The sequence below is a fragment of the Trichechus manatus genome, unplaced genomic scaffold, assembly GCF_000243295.1.
Source record: "Trichechus manatus latirostris isolate Lorelei unplaced genomic scaffold, TriManLat1.0 scaffold00012, whole genome shotgun sequence".
NCBI classification, from domain to species: domain Eukaryota; kingdom Metazoa; phylum Chordata; class Mammalia; order Sirenia; family Trichechidae; genus Trichechus; species Trichechus manatus.
Window position 1 is genome coordinate 27,284,727 of NW_004443948.1, and position 16,724 is coordinate 27,301,450.

The window sequence follows — 16,724 nt, forward strand, 5'->3', positions numbered from 1 at the left end:
TGCTGTGAGTTGGAATCAACAGCAACAGGTTTTTGGCTTTTTGTTGTTATCATCGAACAAAGCATAGTTCAACCCTACCTGGAGTAACGTATACTTAAGTTGGTGTACCTAACAAGTGGCATTGTGGAGCCATAGGCATTTCAACCTCACTATTCCCTGGATAGTATATGTATGAGGGTAGGCTCAAAATAAGATTATTGTTGCGTGCCGTCTGGTCGGTTCCAAATCATAGCCACCTTATAGGACAGAGTAGAACTGCCCCGTAGTGTTTTCTAGGCTATAATCTCTACGGGGGCAGATTGCCAGGTTTTTTTCTCCTGCAGAGAAGCTGGTGAGTTCAAACTTCTGAGCTTTTGGTTAGCAGCCGAGTACTTAACCATTGTGCCACCAAGGCTCCTTCAGAATAGGATAGTATTATGTAAAGCATTTGATAACAGTGCTTGACGCTCAGTAATCGTGGTTATTATTAATAGAAATGAATATTTGAGTTCTTTTTATATTTGAATATTTGAATTCAGGATTTTGTCAAATCTTGAAAATAGGAGCACAGACTTTTTGCCAAAAAATAGGGAATATCAAATTTAAGGGACATTCTTTGTAAGTCAAAGATGGGCCTTTTTAGTTGTAGTAAATTGGACCTGGAACTTACAGCATTAATGCCTCTGGAACTGGAGTAGTGGTTTCTTCAAAATGTATAAAACCACATCTGGAAAAAAAAAAAAATTCTAGTGTGTAAGCAGAATGTGCATATCTGTATTTATTTTGTTACCTTAGATTGCTATTTTAGAATATTGTACTAGGTTTTATAAGATATGTAGCTTATAACACAGATCCTAACTGATTAATTTATATCGCTGTTAGTGTGGTTCCTTGCAGTACATTCTGATAATACTGTACAGATTTTAGCTGAACAATTGTAGTTTATCTCTATGTTGATTTTTAAGCTACAGATTTAAATCTATTAAGATTATGAGTTGCCTTAGTATAGTTAACATCCTCTTTCACTTTCTTTTGAAATAACTTCAATTAACTCAATTGACTGAGATTGGGCCTAAAAATATCCCAATAAATCAAATGGAATGATGAAGTCACATCAGGCTAATAAGTACCAGTTAAACATTTCGTTTGTGGATTCTCTTCTGTGTGTGAAGATAACATCCCCGTCTTTACTTCCCCTGTACTTTTATTTGAATTGAGTCTCTGCTTCCTGTATAGCATTTCTGTTTATGCAGATAATTTCAAAGTGTTTTAAAATTTGACTCTTAAAGGACTGCCCTCTTGAAGACTTCAACCATGACTAAAAGAGAAGCAGAGGAGCTGATAGAAATTGAGATTGATGGAACGGAGAAACCAGAGTGTACAGAAGAAAGGTTGGTGTTTTCTGAATTTATCACTTTTTATCGATATACCTAATTAAAATCAAGAATCAAACCATAGGTTTTTTTGTTTGTTTTTTTAACTCACCTCAGCATTTTAGAGGATAATGTATTGCTTTTGTTTTCTCTGACTTAATGGATTTATAACTGGGAGGGAAAGGTAGTTTTAAACTAAAATTAGAAATAAATGTAGGTGATAATGATTATGCAGTTGATTGTGATAGTTTTTCCCGCTAGGGCACTGTTTGATCGCTTATTCCTTTCCTGATTACTTTTATTTTAGAAATAACAACTTAATTCAATCCTGATTTAATTTAACAAGTATCAGTAACTGCTGTCAGCTAGTAACTGCCAGGAATATATAAATAAGTGGTATAGTGTCTGCCCTTATAGAGGCCACACTGTGTTTGACTAGGCATGCAGACACATGGAAAATTATATATTCAGTACTAAGCATACAGTGCAGTGAAAGATGTTAATTCTGCTATTAAACCTTTTCCATTAAGGCAGGAGGGCAGTGGTGATGAGTTTAGAATCCAAGGAGGGAATATGGGTAGAAAAAAGAGTTGGGAGTCAAGCAAAGAAGGTTAAGGAAGGTAATGGCTAAGAGTTGCTATTTTACTCTGTAACGCAGGTGATGAGATAATATGCTGAAAGTCAAAGGGACTGAGAGGAGTAGAGAAATTCAGAGACTATCACAAGTTTAGACCTACTATGGTGGGAATGGACAAGGAGATATTCCTAAGGTTAAGTAGGATGCTAAGTGTTGAGAGTGCAGCTGGGATAAAAAACCTTAAATTTTTAATAGAGCTTTTTAACATGCTTAGTTATTCTCTTTTCTACAGCAGGAAAAAAGAAAGAAGGAATAGAGATACTACATGTTTTGCTTGATTTTTTTTTTTTTAATCCATTTAATATATTTAATTTGGGGGACTAACAAATCACCCCAAAACTTAACAGTTTAAACCACAAGCATTTATTATTGCTCGTAGTTTCTCAGGCTCAGGAACCAGGGAACACCGTGGCTGGGTGGTTCTGGCTCATGGTATTTCCTGAGGTTGCAGTTAAAGCTGTTGGAATGGGCTGCAGTCATCCGAATACTTGGCTGGAGCTAGAGGATCTGTCTCCAAGATCACTCACAAGACTGTTGGCAGGACACCTCAGTCTCTCACCGCGTGGGCCCCTCTATAGTGCTGCTCATGACATGGTAGCTGGCTACCCCCAAGTGGTCTGAGATGGGAAGCATGTGGAGGCAGAGGCTGCAGTGTTTTTTTAAACAACTTAATTTCTTTTTTTTTTTTTTATTGTTGTGCTTTTAAGTGCAGGTTTACAATTCAAGTTAGTTTCTCATACAAAAATGTATACACGCATTGTTACGTGACCCTAGTTGCTCTCCCTATACTGTGACAACACACTCCTCCTTTCCACCCCAGATTTCCCATGTCCATTCAACGAGCTCCTGACCCTCTCTGCCTTCTCATCTCACCTCCAGACAGGAGCCGCCCATTTAGTCTCATGTATCTACATAAGCTAAGAAGCACACTCTTCACAATTATCGTTTTATGCCCCACAGTCCAGTCCAGTCTTAAATAAGTTAATTTCTGACATTTCATTTCTGCCTTAGTCTTTTGGTCACACAATCCAGCCATAGTGTATGACATGGGAGGGAACTATGGAAGGGTGTGAGTGTTAGAAGGTGGGATGACTGGGGGTCATCACAGAGCTTGGTGTACATGTTTATTTTTATACACACGCTCACACGAGTGCCCATAAAGCCTTGACCATGTACTGTCTGGCCCTTCACAGAAAACTTTCGTGGGCCCCTGGTGTGAAAATTGGTAGTGATTGTGTTGATCTGGGAGAGTAGCTGTGTAAAGGGAGCAGGTAGTTCCTGTTTAACTGCAGCAGATCATTGCTGTACAGGAATTTAGGCCCAGTGATGTGAGGTCATCCAGAATTTTTCAAGAGAAATTGGAAATTCAGATTTTGGTATAAAATCTTCCAAGGTTTAAATGGCAACCAAAAATTTAAATTATTTAAAAATGTTGAGTCCATATAAAATAATGCTTTTCAATATATCTTAAAGCAACATCTGAATCTTTTAAAGTCATTTTTACAAAAAAGAAATATAGCGTATTATGCCAAAGTTTAGTAAATATGCTTACTTAGCCAAATTTTTTTACCTTGAAAAATAACAATAGTTTAGTATTACTTTAATATAATCTATATTTTTATTCATGAAGTGGTCTATTTTATAAATTTTTTTAAAGTTTTAGAAAAAATTTGGGCTATGTACATTCATTGACTATCTCGAGTGGTAGATAGCACATTATACCACTTGAAATTTATGTGAAAATGGAACTGGACTAATTTTTTAATACTGTTTTTGATAACTGCAAATGAGATTTAAATCATATTTAAACATTTTGAAATTTAATTGAATTCCAAGTTTACTAATTCAGGAAATATTTATTTGTACCTTTTTTTGGTCCCACATAAGGATCTAAAGAGATGTAGAATTACTTAACACAGCCTCAAAGAATTTATGGTTTGGTAGGATTTGAGGAAGGAGCCCTGGTTGGCTCGGTGATTAAGCACTTGGCTGCTAACCAAAAGGTTGGCAATTCCAGCCCACCAACCACTCCACAGGAGAAAGATGTGGCAGTCTGCTTCCATAAAGGTTGTTGTTGCTGGGTGCCATCAAGTCGATTCCAACTTGTACCATACCTCATGTGACAGAGTAGAACTACCCCACGGGGTTTCCAAGACTGTAAATCTTTATGGAAGCAGCCTGCCACATCTTTCTCCCAAGGAGTGACTAGTGGGTTTGACGCTGACCTTTCTGTTATCAGCCGAGCTCTTAAACCACTGCTCCACCAGGGATCCTCCTGCAAAGATTATAGCCTTGGGAACCCTATGGAGCAGTCTGCTCTGTCCTGTGGGGTCGCTATGAGTCAAAATCTACAAGACAGCAGAGGTTTTTTTTTTTTGTTTTTTTGTTTTTTTTTAAGGATTCAAGGTATGAAAAACAATACAAAAGAGTCCTAAGAGAGTTTTAAAGGAAGGATGTTGATACTTTTTTTTTTTTTAATGTGGAGCTATGCTAAATATTGGAGTCCCTGGGTGGTGTGAAATGTGTATGTGCCCAGCTGCTAACTGAAAGGTGGAGGTTCAAGTCTACCCAGAGATGTGTTGGGAAAAAGGCCTATCAGTCTACTTCTGAAAAAATCAGCCATTGAAAACCCTCTGGAGCACCACTATATTAAATAGTTGTATTCCTTACATAAATAACATCATTGCCATATTTTATTTGCTAAATCCTCTATTGTTGGGGGGAAAACACTATGGAGCACAGTTCTACCTTGATACACATGGGGTCGCTGTGAGTTGGGGTCAGCTGATGGCAATTGGTTATGCCAGTTATAACCAGTAGTTTTTAGATTAAGTTAAATGGTAAGTATTTTATATAACTTATATTTTCATATCTTAGCAATTTATATTTATAAAATTGTATTTATGTTGGGGAGGGAAATTGAACAGTACAGGAGGCATACAGATTTCACGGAGACATTTCCTCCTGCGCCTAAAATTCTTCAAAATAACTTGCAAATATAAGTGTAAACATTTTTCCTTAAGTATTATGTATATGGTATATATATATATGTATATACACATTGGAACCCTAGTGGCTCAGTGGTTAAGAGATTGGCTGCTAACCAAAACATCAGCAGTTCAAACCTACCAGCTGCTCCTTGTAAATCTATGGGGCAGTTCTGCTCTGTCCTGTAGGGTCGCTATGAATCAGAATCGACTCTACCGCAATGGGTTTCATTCTTGGTATACACACATGCGTACGTATATACATAGTGAAGCATATTTTCAAGGGTGCTTTAAATTTCAAGCTAGCATTTCTTTGTACAATTCAATATTGAGTTTGACAGAACTGGTTGGTGATGAGCCTACCATTATGAGCAGTGTCTATGTAAAAATGAGTTTTCAAATCCAGAAATGTATTTTAATTTTTAGTTTTGTTTTTAGCGTATTGTTACTTTAATATCGCGGGTAAATATGTAATTGTTAACCATTATATCCTTTAATATTTAGTATCGTAGAACAAACCTACACCCCAGCTGAATGTGTAAGCCAGGCCATAGACATCAATGAGCCAATAGGCAACTTAAAGAAACTACTAGAACCAAGACTACAGTGTTCGTTGGATGCTCATGAAATTTGTTTGCAAGATATCCAGGTAATTTTATTTTTTTGAGCTTTATATATCAACATCTAAGTCTGCATAGAAATACTTTTGTTAGCCTTTTATCTCTATAGCTGTAACCATTATCTTCACAACTAAATTTGACCTATATTATTATAAAATCGGGAGCCCTGGTGGCACAGTGGTTGAGAGCTTGGCTGCTAACCAAAAGGCTGGCAGTTTGAATCCCCCAACTGCTCCTTGGAAACCCTATGGGGCAGTTCTACTCTGTCCTGTAGGGCTGCTGTGAGTCGGAATCGACTTGACGGCAATGGGTTTGGTTTTTTTGGTATTATAAAATTTAAGCAAAAGGAATTTTTTCATCAAAATTTCCTCCATTTAAAATTATAGATGGAGTACCAAATTGATCACCTTTTTTAACTTTCACAAATATAAAATGAGAAGTTTAAATAAATTTGGATCGGTGCTTGAACTTAGAGTGGTAGGAAGCACATTGACCTTGGAAGCTGAAGAATTGTGTTCTCCTCACACCCTATTTTTAAGCTAGCTTATAACCTCTTCCAGCCTCAGTTTTTTCATTTTTAAAGGAGGTAATTTGACTAAATGATTTCTACATTCCCTTCCATCTTTTCACTCATAGTAAATTTTTGATAAGAATATAAATATCAATTTATGTATTTCTTGGAGTTTTTTGCAATAGGATTGAATGAAGTCTTGATACATGCTACAGTGTGGATGGAGCATAAAGACATTATGCTGACCGCATTAAGCCAATCACAGAAGGACAAATATTGTATGATCTCACTTATATAAAAAGACAAAAGGCTAATGTACAGAGGGGGGTTAACGGAGATGGAAAAATCGCACTGGTTAAGGGTAGAGTTGCAGAGCCGATTATTTCAATTGTACACCTGTAAAAAGCTGAATTGGCAAAAGTTGTGGGATAGATATATTTATAATAATGACAGAAGAAAAAAGTAGCTACTGAGACTGTTTATGTACAACCAAACACCTCATGGGATTTGGTTCCTTGGTTTGGAGGGTTTAGGGTCATGGTTTCGTGGGACATCCCAGTTAATTGGCCTAATAATGTGTTTAGTGCTTCTGTTCTACCTCCTAGTTCATTGCGAAGGTCCTGGTGTCTGTCTTAAAAGCTTACAAGTGGCCCTTCAAGCTCAAGAATTGGTCTGTATTCATCTGGAGCAACAGAGGAATGAGGAGAGTCAGGAATAGGAGGATGTAGAGTGTGTAGCTAATTGCTTCCATGAACAACTGCCTCCTTTGCCATGAGACCAGAAAAACTGAATGGCATCCAGCTACCATTATTAAACATTTTGATCAAAGATTCCGTAGAAGAATCCTGATCAAAAAGGGGGAAAATACAGAACAGAATTTTACATTCTCATGGACTTTAGACTTTGTGGAGCCATGGAGGGAGGATGAACCCGAAACTATTTCCCTGAGATAATCTTTAAAGCTTAAACCAAAAATATCCCTTGAAGTCATTTTAAAAACCAAACGATAGTTTAGCTTAATTAGTAAAAAAGGCCTGCCTTGAGCATTATGCTCTTTTAAGAACTATCTATATGGGATCAAAGTCACAACAGCAACTCAAAAGATTAGATTAGTAAACTTAGGGGGCAAAGAGTTTATGTTAATGGGGCAGGAACAATTCAGGAAAGGAAAACGAGAACAACCACATAACTTGAAGAATGTAATCAAAGCCACTAAATTGTACATGTAGACACTGTTGAGTTGATGTACGTTTTGCTGTGTATATTTCCAGCAACAACAAAAAGATAAAATTTAGAAGAAAACAGTTTAAAAAAGACTGTAATTATCAATTTATGTATTTCTTGGAGTTTATTGCAATAGGAAGGAGTCCTGGTGGTGCAGTGGTCAAGTGCTTGGCTCCTAACTAGAAAGTCAGTGGTTCAAACCCATCAGTCCACTCCGCAGGAGAAAGATATGGCAGTCTGCTTCCGTAAAGATTTACGGCCTAGGAAACTGTATGGGGCAGTTCTACTGTGTCCCGTGGGGTTGCTGTGAGTCGGAGTCGACTTGATGACTATGAGTTTGGTTTTGGTTTGGTTGGGGGTGTAGTGCTTAAATGCTTGGCTGCTAATTGAAAGGCTGGTAGTTCAAACCCACCAGCCACTCAGTGGGAGAAAGATGTGGCAGTCTGCTTTCGTAAAGATTACAGCCTTGGAAACTGTATGGGGCAGTTCTCCTCTGTTCTGTAGGGTTACTGTAAGTCAATCAATGTGATGGCAATATTTTTTTAACGTTATAATTACAGGATTTAAGGTTTTCCTCCCCTAAGAGGATAAATTAGTATGGTCATTTTGGAAGGCCATTTGGCATTTATTATCTATTAATATTATCAATAAAACCAAACCCGTTGCCGTCAAGTCGATTCTGACTCATGGTGACCGTATAGGACAGAGGAGAACTGCCCCATACAGTTTGCAAGGAGTGGCTGGTGGATTAGAACAGCTGACCTTTTGGTTAGCAGCTGTAGCTCTTAACCACTTGCTTAATGTCACTAGAATTTACCTAATTTTTCTTACGTGTAAAATGAAGGAGAATCTGGACTTGATCTCTTAGTTGTCTTTCAACTGTAACATTTGTTGCTTCTTTTATAATACCTGATCTAACCAAAATGAAAGTATGGTCTGCAGAGTACCCAGTGTCTGTCGTAGGTTCTCAATAAATTTTAGTTGCCTAAATGGAAATAGACATAATTCATGGTATAGAATTCAGAGTTAGCCTTAGATGTAAGAACGTTTTGTGTTCTTCCTTGTCAAGAGTAAGTATATGAGAATGGCAACTTCTGCCTCGCTCGTCAGTTAATCCAGATACACCTTTTGAGTCAGAATACTTGCTGGTTGTAGAAATTCTTTTGTATTTTCAGATGTATGTTGACTTGAAAGCTGATACGAAGACAGCTTAGTGCACTTCTTTGAGGAGTATTACACATGTTATCCTTGAGTTTTGTCCTTGTGCCGGCTCTTAGTGAACTAGTGTAGTCGTACCTGAGTGCTCACGTTCAGAGTTACAGTTGTCGCAGCTTCTAGTGGATGATCCTAGTGTCTCACATAGGGGAGAAATTTGACCTCAGGAGAATATTTAACAAGGCATCAGGCAGAGACTTATATTAAGAAGCGAAACTGCCACCTTTGGCCTGTCCGCAGGGTTATGCAGTCTGTCTTGTACCTGTTCAAATTAGTTGCATAGTCATTTTAAGGTTTTAGTATATATATGTCTTTTTGTGTTAGAAAATTTATCTGTACCGTAACCACATTATTGGCTGAATTCCTGGGAATGAGAGTGGGGAGAGCTTTGTACATAAAGCTGTATGATATGCTGACACACAGATATATATTCAAAATAATTATAACACAAGCCCTTTTTTAAGCTGGTGACATAAAATGTCCAGAAATTTGTTGTCAGTTTGCTACTGTGTGAAATGCATTTATTGTAAGATGACATGAAGAGGGTAAAAGCACGACTACCAGAAGGGTAAAGAATGACGACTAATATTCATTGCTGAGTCAGCTAATAAGGTCCTAAGTCCTATAACCTGCGTTAGCTTTGAGACCAGAGATTTGGAGTTAACCCTGATCTTAAACGTAATGTGTGGCATTGGTTACAAGGAAGATAAGGCAAAATGCTGTGCTAATAGATTTAGATAAATTGTCACCACTGATTAAAAGCCCTTGTTTGTTCATGACAGATAAATAGCATTATCTTCTGCTTTAAATACATTTACAGAATGAATAATTTCCTTTTAGTATTATTTAAAATCCTAAACGAGACTTCCAAGCTTGAAAGAAATCACAACTTTGTTATTTATATTGTTCTTATTTACTGCCTTATTGGTTAAAAAAATTTCAGTTTGGGAAAGAAGTAAGTGATATGACAGTTTGGATACATGAATGTATCTTTACAGTTTCATTAGTATGTTTTAGTAACTGTCCTGTTTGGTACATCCGTCTATAAAGGAAAGGGAGGGGCCTTAATCTAATGGTTGGGCTAAAATAATGTTTATTTTACCCATATTTAGCTGGATCCAGAACGAAGTTTGTTTGACCAAGGAGTGAAGACAGATGGAACTGTACAGCTTAGTGTACAGGTAATTTCTTACCAAGGTAAGTTGCTTTAAAAAAAAAAAGCAAACCTGTTGCCAGCAAGTCAATTCAGACTCATAGCAACCTTTAGCAGCAGTTATTTAAAATTTTACCTCACGTACAGTAACAATTGTAAGCTTTAGGTATTTGAGAAGGTTGTATGAGTTAATGTGATGTTATAATGTTATTTTCTGTAGTTATGTCTGCATAATTCTCTAAAAGGTGTACTGTCGTTTATCTAGTCAAAACATGCTTTTCGTTCAGCTGTTATTCCAGTCAGGGTGAAGTAGATAGTATAATGCATTCTAGCTAGTTTAATCAGAAAGGGGTATATTAGAGGGTATTAAGAAGCAGAATCATGGAGAGAGCTGGAGGAACAGATTCTAGCTGACTTTCCACACTGACTTTCTCCAGTGTAGTTTAGCTGCCCCACTGCAGAGCTGGACAGCCAAAGAAGCCCCTGCCCTGTCGTGATCTGGAAAATGCTAACTCTGGAAGCTACGCTACATGCTGCCTGACGGTGATCCACACTGTCCAAAAAATGGATGCTCTCTGTCCGTTTGTCCCCTCTTCACTCATTTCCAAGTAGAAGCCTTATGCTAATGCTTCTAGAGCCTAAATCTCATCTGGACCCCTAGCTACAAGGAAATCCAGTCTCAACAGCTTAGCACAAAGAGAGAGGAATTTGCAAAGGATGTTGAGTGACCCAGTCAGCCGTGACCATCACAGAATTGAACTAATTGTGCATAAGCATACAAGTTAGAAAGAAAAGTAGGAAGCCATTTTAGATAGGTTGGATTTTGTTTTTAAAACTGTGGCTTGTTGAGATTTCTAATAAATTTTAGAATAATTTTAATCTCTAAACATACTGCGTTGCTTGCAGTTGGGTTTGACACACTAAAGTTTTCCTCAGGCTCTGAAAATTATAGTTACCGCTTCTGGTCCTTAATCCCGCCAGATCGACTGTTGTTAAGAATAGGAAAGTTCATTGTTTTTAATCTTCAGAAACCTTGCAGTGCAAGTGTGTTTAAGAACAGGAGGTGACTTGATGGAATCTCGGTGGAGGATGAGGAAAACAATTTTGTTTGTTTTTTAAATTCTAAATACGTTTATTATATTTGAAGAAAGTGACTTCTCTTTACACCACTTAATGAATGACAGCAGTACATTTTCTTATAATACTGGTTTTCACAGGGGATTAAAGTTGAGTTTTATTTTTCTTTCAAGCACGCTTTGTTCTGTTCAGTTTTGATTATAGCAGACTCAAATGAGTGCACAGTAGCTGTTAAATAACATGATGTGGTTTCTTAGAGCTGTCATTTTAACAAGTGTCTGAGATTATTTCATTAAGGCTTAGTGAATTCTGTTTTTGATAGTATACCTTTTAGAGAATTATGTAGACATGACTAAATAAAATAACTGCTTTTATGGCATAATTTCTTAGCTTATCATAATTTCTGAAACACCAGTTTACATATTTTCGTTCTGGGTAAATAGGTACTGAGAAGTCTCTGTAGTGATAGATCATTTCCTACCTCTGTATTTTTTATCTTTCCATAGGAATTATAGTTCTTAACGCCTTTCCATTGGGCTTGCAGTATCTTATAGATTTGGGTTTTTCTTCATTCAGTTGAAAATGAAAATCAGAATTTCATGATGTGAATTTGACAAACTCGACATTACTCATTTTTGAAACATATACATTGTCCTTTGAAACGAAAAGCAGAGTCAGTAAATAATTTTAATTTGTGCTCAAAGGATATTTTAAAATCCTAAGGTTGAGTAGCTAGTCATTTATACTCTCTCTAGTATATAGTTTTTATTTTTCTATTCTATATTATTATTTTTTTTCTTTTTTCCCCCCTTATAATGTTTGCAAGGTGTGTTTGTCTGTATATTAATCATTTTAGACTTACAGAAAAATTGCAAGAATAGTAAAATAATTCCTGGATACACTCACCCAGGTTCCTCAAATGTTAATTTTTATTAGATTTGCTTTATTCTCTGTTCTTTTCTCCCACACATATTTTTTCTAATTATTAAGAGTAAGTTTTTGTTTTTCTTTAAAAAAAAAAAAAAAAGATGGTTTATCTTACATGACCACAGTACAGTTACCAAAATCAGGAAATCAGTATTGGCACAATACTGTTATCTACAGAACTTCTAGTAAATTGTCATTATGTTGATTGTCAACAGGAATCCGTTAAATTCTGTAGACATTTTGCCAAAATTTTTAAAATGCATTTTTTTCTGTACTGTTTGTTCCCACTTGGGAACATATATATTAAACTATAAGTTTTGTTTTGTGGCTTTTCTGTTCTCATTTAGATTTACAGTGTTTTTCTTATTCCCTGTGAAGGAATTGAGCCAAAGCTAAACATCCTTGAAATTGTTAAACCCGCGGAAACTGTTGAGGTAGTTATAGATCCTGACGCCCACCATGCTGAAGCTGAAGCGCATCTTGTTGAGGAAGCTCAAGTGATAACCCTTGATGGCACCAAACACATTACCACCATTTCCGACGAGACCTCAGAACAAGTGACAAGATGGGCAGCTGCCCTGGAAGGTTACAGGAAAGAGCAAGAGCGCCTGGGGATACCCTATGGTAAGAAAACAGAGAAGTACATGTTAACTAGAGAATTGAGCATTAGGTTTGACGGAGAAGACATTAGGGTAAGTTTTGATCTGTTTTAAATGTAGAATTTTTAGAAAGAATACTGATTTTCTTTAATATGCTGTTTTTTTTTTTTTTCTTGGACTGTAACAGACATTTAAGTGTATAATAGACAAATTCTGTCCTGAGTGTTAGGAATACAAAGAAGTATAAAATATTCCTACCCTCAGGGTGCTCACAGTGTAGTTGAAGAGACAGAGGATAGATGAAAAGAGATAATTGCTATAAAAGGTTATATGTTTTTAAGTTTTAATAACTGAAAGTAAACATGCTATTAGGATCACAAAGGAATTATAGTGCCTTGCAGCAAAATTGTGCAAAGAAGGACATTCCAGACAGGGAATGTTATGTGCAAAGGCTTAGAAGCGGGAGCATGTATGAGTAATGAGAAGATGTGGGTATGGAGTTATTTGTTGCCTTGTAGAGCTGTTGTTGATCGATGGAAGTGACGACTGAAAGACAAATGTGGCAGTGGTATACAGCATGCGTTGGAGCAGGTGGAGACCGAATGAAGGGAGACCAGGAGCATACTGTTGTGGTTTTATGTGTGTTGTGATGAACCTAGACCAGGGGGTTTCTGTGGCAGTGGAAGGAAGGAGGTGGATGGAAACAGTGATGGAACTGAGCAGCTGGTTGACAGATGTAAGAAGGTAGAAGGGGGAGATCCACGGGAGATTCAGATACTGGTCTAACTTCTCAAGCTTGGGTGACTGGCCATATAATAATATTAATACGAATTGGTTACGTCTTCATTACGTATTTGGTGAACACTCTCATATGCCAGACTGTGGCATATCTAACTGTATTAGACACTAGGGTTGTGATGGTACACAAGAAAGTCTGTTGTCTTCCCAGCACCTAGTGGGGGAAGTAGGAAGTTTGATATGGAAAGGTTTTTCAGGAAACAGTGTTGGTAGCACTTGATTTTGAAATGATACCGGCTGTTCAACTGGAGGGAGCCAGAGAGTAATTTCAGGTGTACAAGATTTAGGCTGGAGATAAAGATATATTATATGGAACTCATTCACATTGAATTTGTACTGGAAGCTGTAAAAGTAGATGCGGATAAATAGACAAAAAAAGTAACGTTAAAGACTGGTTCCTGGATCCTGTCAACAGTTATGGTTGGACAGAAGAAAGGGAGACAGGAATAGCTGAAGAGATAGAAGGAAAATAAAAACTATATTATACAGTGTCACTGAAGCTGAGGGGAAGTTTAAGATTATCAGAATCCTCAGACGCTGCTGAGGAAGTCAGAGAGTGCTGACCGATATCTATGAAATTTCGTGAATAGAGGGTCATTGGTAAATATGACAAAAGTATCTGTAGGGTTGAAGAAATGAAGCTGAATTATAAGACATGAATAGGCAATGGATAAATGGAGAAACTCGAGTATTAACTTCTTGGGGTGGGGTGAGGGAGGTGGGGAGGAATGGTGGGGGAACAAATAAATAATATTGAAGGTTCAAGAGTTTGCAGTGACCTCAGTGTATTTGTGGATAAAATGGAATGGAACTAGTAGGAGAAGGATAGGTTATAGAAGCTGGGAGAGAGGTTGTAAGTTGGAGCTTAGTATACACGAGCCTGGTTTGAAGGATGAGATAGAGCCATTCTTCAGAGGTAGGAGAGAAAAAAAAGAGAGATGGTTGAAGTTCCTTAGTTTAGTGGAAACTAGTGGATGGTGTACTTGACCTTAGTGTTAGTAATTTGGGAGTTTTCTCTTGAGAGGGGAAATGCTGAGAAGGAAAGAAGGGAGCATGAAAATTTGTGAAACAATGTATTCCTTAGAAAGTTTGCCAGACCATCACCCAAAACTCTTTCATAGTAGAGTATTTTATGGAAAGTGGGATATCAAAATGAGTTCTAGATAGCAAAATTATACTTTCTGTGAAATTTTCTTGCGTTTGTATTGCAACCCATCTGATTTTTCATTTTAATTTGCAAAGAGCTCTTTGTTCCTTTTGTATAGCATTCTGATCTTGTAACATGGATGTCATTTTTTATCTTAACCTCTGGGGGTATGTTGATTATAGTGGTTTTTTTTTTTAAGTTTTTTTATTGCATTATTTCTGCTTCCTCTGAATTCTGCTTTTCTGTTCGTTTTTGTTTCTTTAAATATTTGTTTTTAATCCTTTTAAATAATTGGTTATTCTTGCCCATCTAGTCACGTTTAAGAGTAAATAACTTTAAAGCTAATTAGTTTGATGTTCTGGAAGGGGTTTCTTGACTACGAGATGGTAAAATGAGGTGTTTACAATTTCATTAAAAGAATTTCAAGTGTCAGTATGTGTAGGTCTTTCTCCTGAGTCTCTTCAGCTTCTCTGGAGAAGAACTGGCCAGACACCTGTTAGAAGGTTGGAGTAAGCATTTGAGATTGATGTGTATGTGGATGCTGCGTTCTGAAGCGGAAAGGGAAGTTTATGTGTGTGTGTTGGGGGGGGGTCCTTACTCTTCACTTTGTAGGCTTATTTTATTACTGAGAGCAGTTGTCCCAGTGTCCGCTGTGTGTGTCTCCCCTGATCTAAAGTGTTCCTGGTGTCCATGTGTGAGGTGCTCTGTTTTATTGGTTCCTGGCAGTGAAAGAGAGGTCCTGGAGGTTCTAACCACCATCTTACTTTAAATCAACCACAGCCATTAGCCACTTCCGCAGGCAGGAGTTTTCCCACTTCTTGGTATCCTCCTCAGCAGACATGTTAGGTCATAGCCTCCCCTACTCTGCTAAATTGGTCATCACTCTGCTTGTTGTCTTCAAAACATAGTTGAAATCTTCCATCTATTTCCGTCATATTCCATCTGTGTTCCTGTGTGTTTTTCATCTTTTAAAAACTCCTTCACCATCGTTTCTGTAGGGCCTTGGAGAGGAGAGGCAGGCAGTAAACATATGGCCAATTAGTTTTGTTAAACCAGAAATCCTGTTGTTATTTGAGGAAAAATATCAGATGAATTCTATTGTTCCTTAACTTTTCTGATCATTGTAAATTTTAAATTTTCTGTTCATTTATTTTGTAGAATGAGCTATCCTGGACTTTTAAAAGGGGTATGGTTCAGGATAGCTCCCTCTTCTGTTGTTTGCAAGTAGTGTTAAAATGGGGTATCTTGCTTTCTTAGTTCTTGTCTTCACTTTTATCTGGGCTTTCTCTTTCCTTTTCTTGGTATTCCTATTCTGCTCTATTTCGATTCCACTCCTGGCATTTTCTCCTTATTGCAGATTTCTTTCCTGGCAGTGATTCTTGGCTCAAGTTGAAAAGCTCATACACTGCTTTAGCCCTTTACACCTCACCATGGTCCCTTGTACTCACTGCTGTTCGATGGGGCAAGACTGTTTTAGCTGCTCTGCTCAGCTGGGTCTGTTGTGCTTTCAGTGAATACTTCTCGACTGTCTTCGGATTTTCCTGTGCTCAGGATGGGTTAGATGTCCGTTTGCTTCCTCCTGTATAGGTGCTGATAACCATGGAGGGCTTGTGGCTATTACTGGTTTTTTTGTTATTGGTATGTTGGGGTCTTGTCACCTGGTTTTGTTGTAAAGAAACGTCCATGGGTTTTTGGTTTTGCTCGCTAGTTGCTTTTTCTGTTTTGATGTGTAGATTCATAGAAATTAAAAACGTCATCTTCCCAGAATCCTTCTCCCTTGATTTCTTTGGAAAAATCAAATAAATTCTGTGGCTCCCAATCCTGTATTGCTATATTTGATTTTTTTTTTATTATTGATAGGCTTTTGATAATCACCTAAGCTTTATCTTCCCCGCTTTTTACTGAGTATCATACATTTAATTGGTATGTAACTAATAATATTTGAAGGAGTCACCTTCTCCATGATGGCATAGCAGTACCAAAATTTTAATTCAACTATTACTTATTAAACTTCTATGGATAGAATGCTCTGTCAGGTGCCAGTGATACCTAAATATTTCAGCAATGAAATACCTATACATGCGGGTCGTCTTTGATTTGTGTATTCAATAAGATAGTAAAATATGATTGGGAAAATGAAATTTTGTGGATTTACCATTTATACACTCACCAAATGTATGAGCAAGACACTGTGGTAGGCTCTGAAGGTAGAATGGTTACAAGACACGTTCCTTGTGTTTAAGACCTCGATGTCTTGTTGGGGGAGACAGCTGAGTAAAAACAATTAGCATGTTGTATCCACTGTAAGGATAAATGCAGCCTCAACTAGCTCTTTACAAGAAGAAAAAAATCCATTGTTCACATTTTGGAGAATAAGCCTAGCTCCCTAGGCTCTCCTTACAGTTTTTTTTTTTTGTTTTTTTTTTTAATGCACCAATGATATGTTCCAGGTGATCACATATTTTACACTGAAAAGC

General features: G+C 37.3%; 1 protein-coding gene across 6 annotated transcripts in view; it reads left to right on the forward strand.

Annotated features, from left to right (window-relative positions):
* GABPA (GA binding protein transcription factor subunit alpha) overlaps window positions 1-16,724 on the forward strand; it is a 32,105-nt gene that overhangs the window by 4,898 nt on the left and 10,483 nt on the right. For all 6 annotated transcript variants that reach the window (XM_004371357.2, XM_023726655.1, XM_004371356.2 and 3 more), the window contains exons 2-5: window positions 1,269-1,370; window positions 5,481-5,625; window positions 9,659-9,743; window positions 12,082-12,327. In XM_004371357.2, the coding sequence (XP_004371414.1) occupies window positions 1,294-1,370; window positions 5,481-5,625; window positions 9,659-9,743; window positions 12,082-12,327 (553 nt within the window). In that variant the 5' untranslated portion in view covers window positions 1,269-1,293. The remainder of the gene's footprint in view (window positions 1-1,268; window positions 1,371-5,480; window positions 5,626-9,658; window positions 9,744-12,081; window positions 12,328-16,724) is intronic.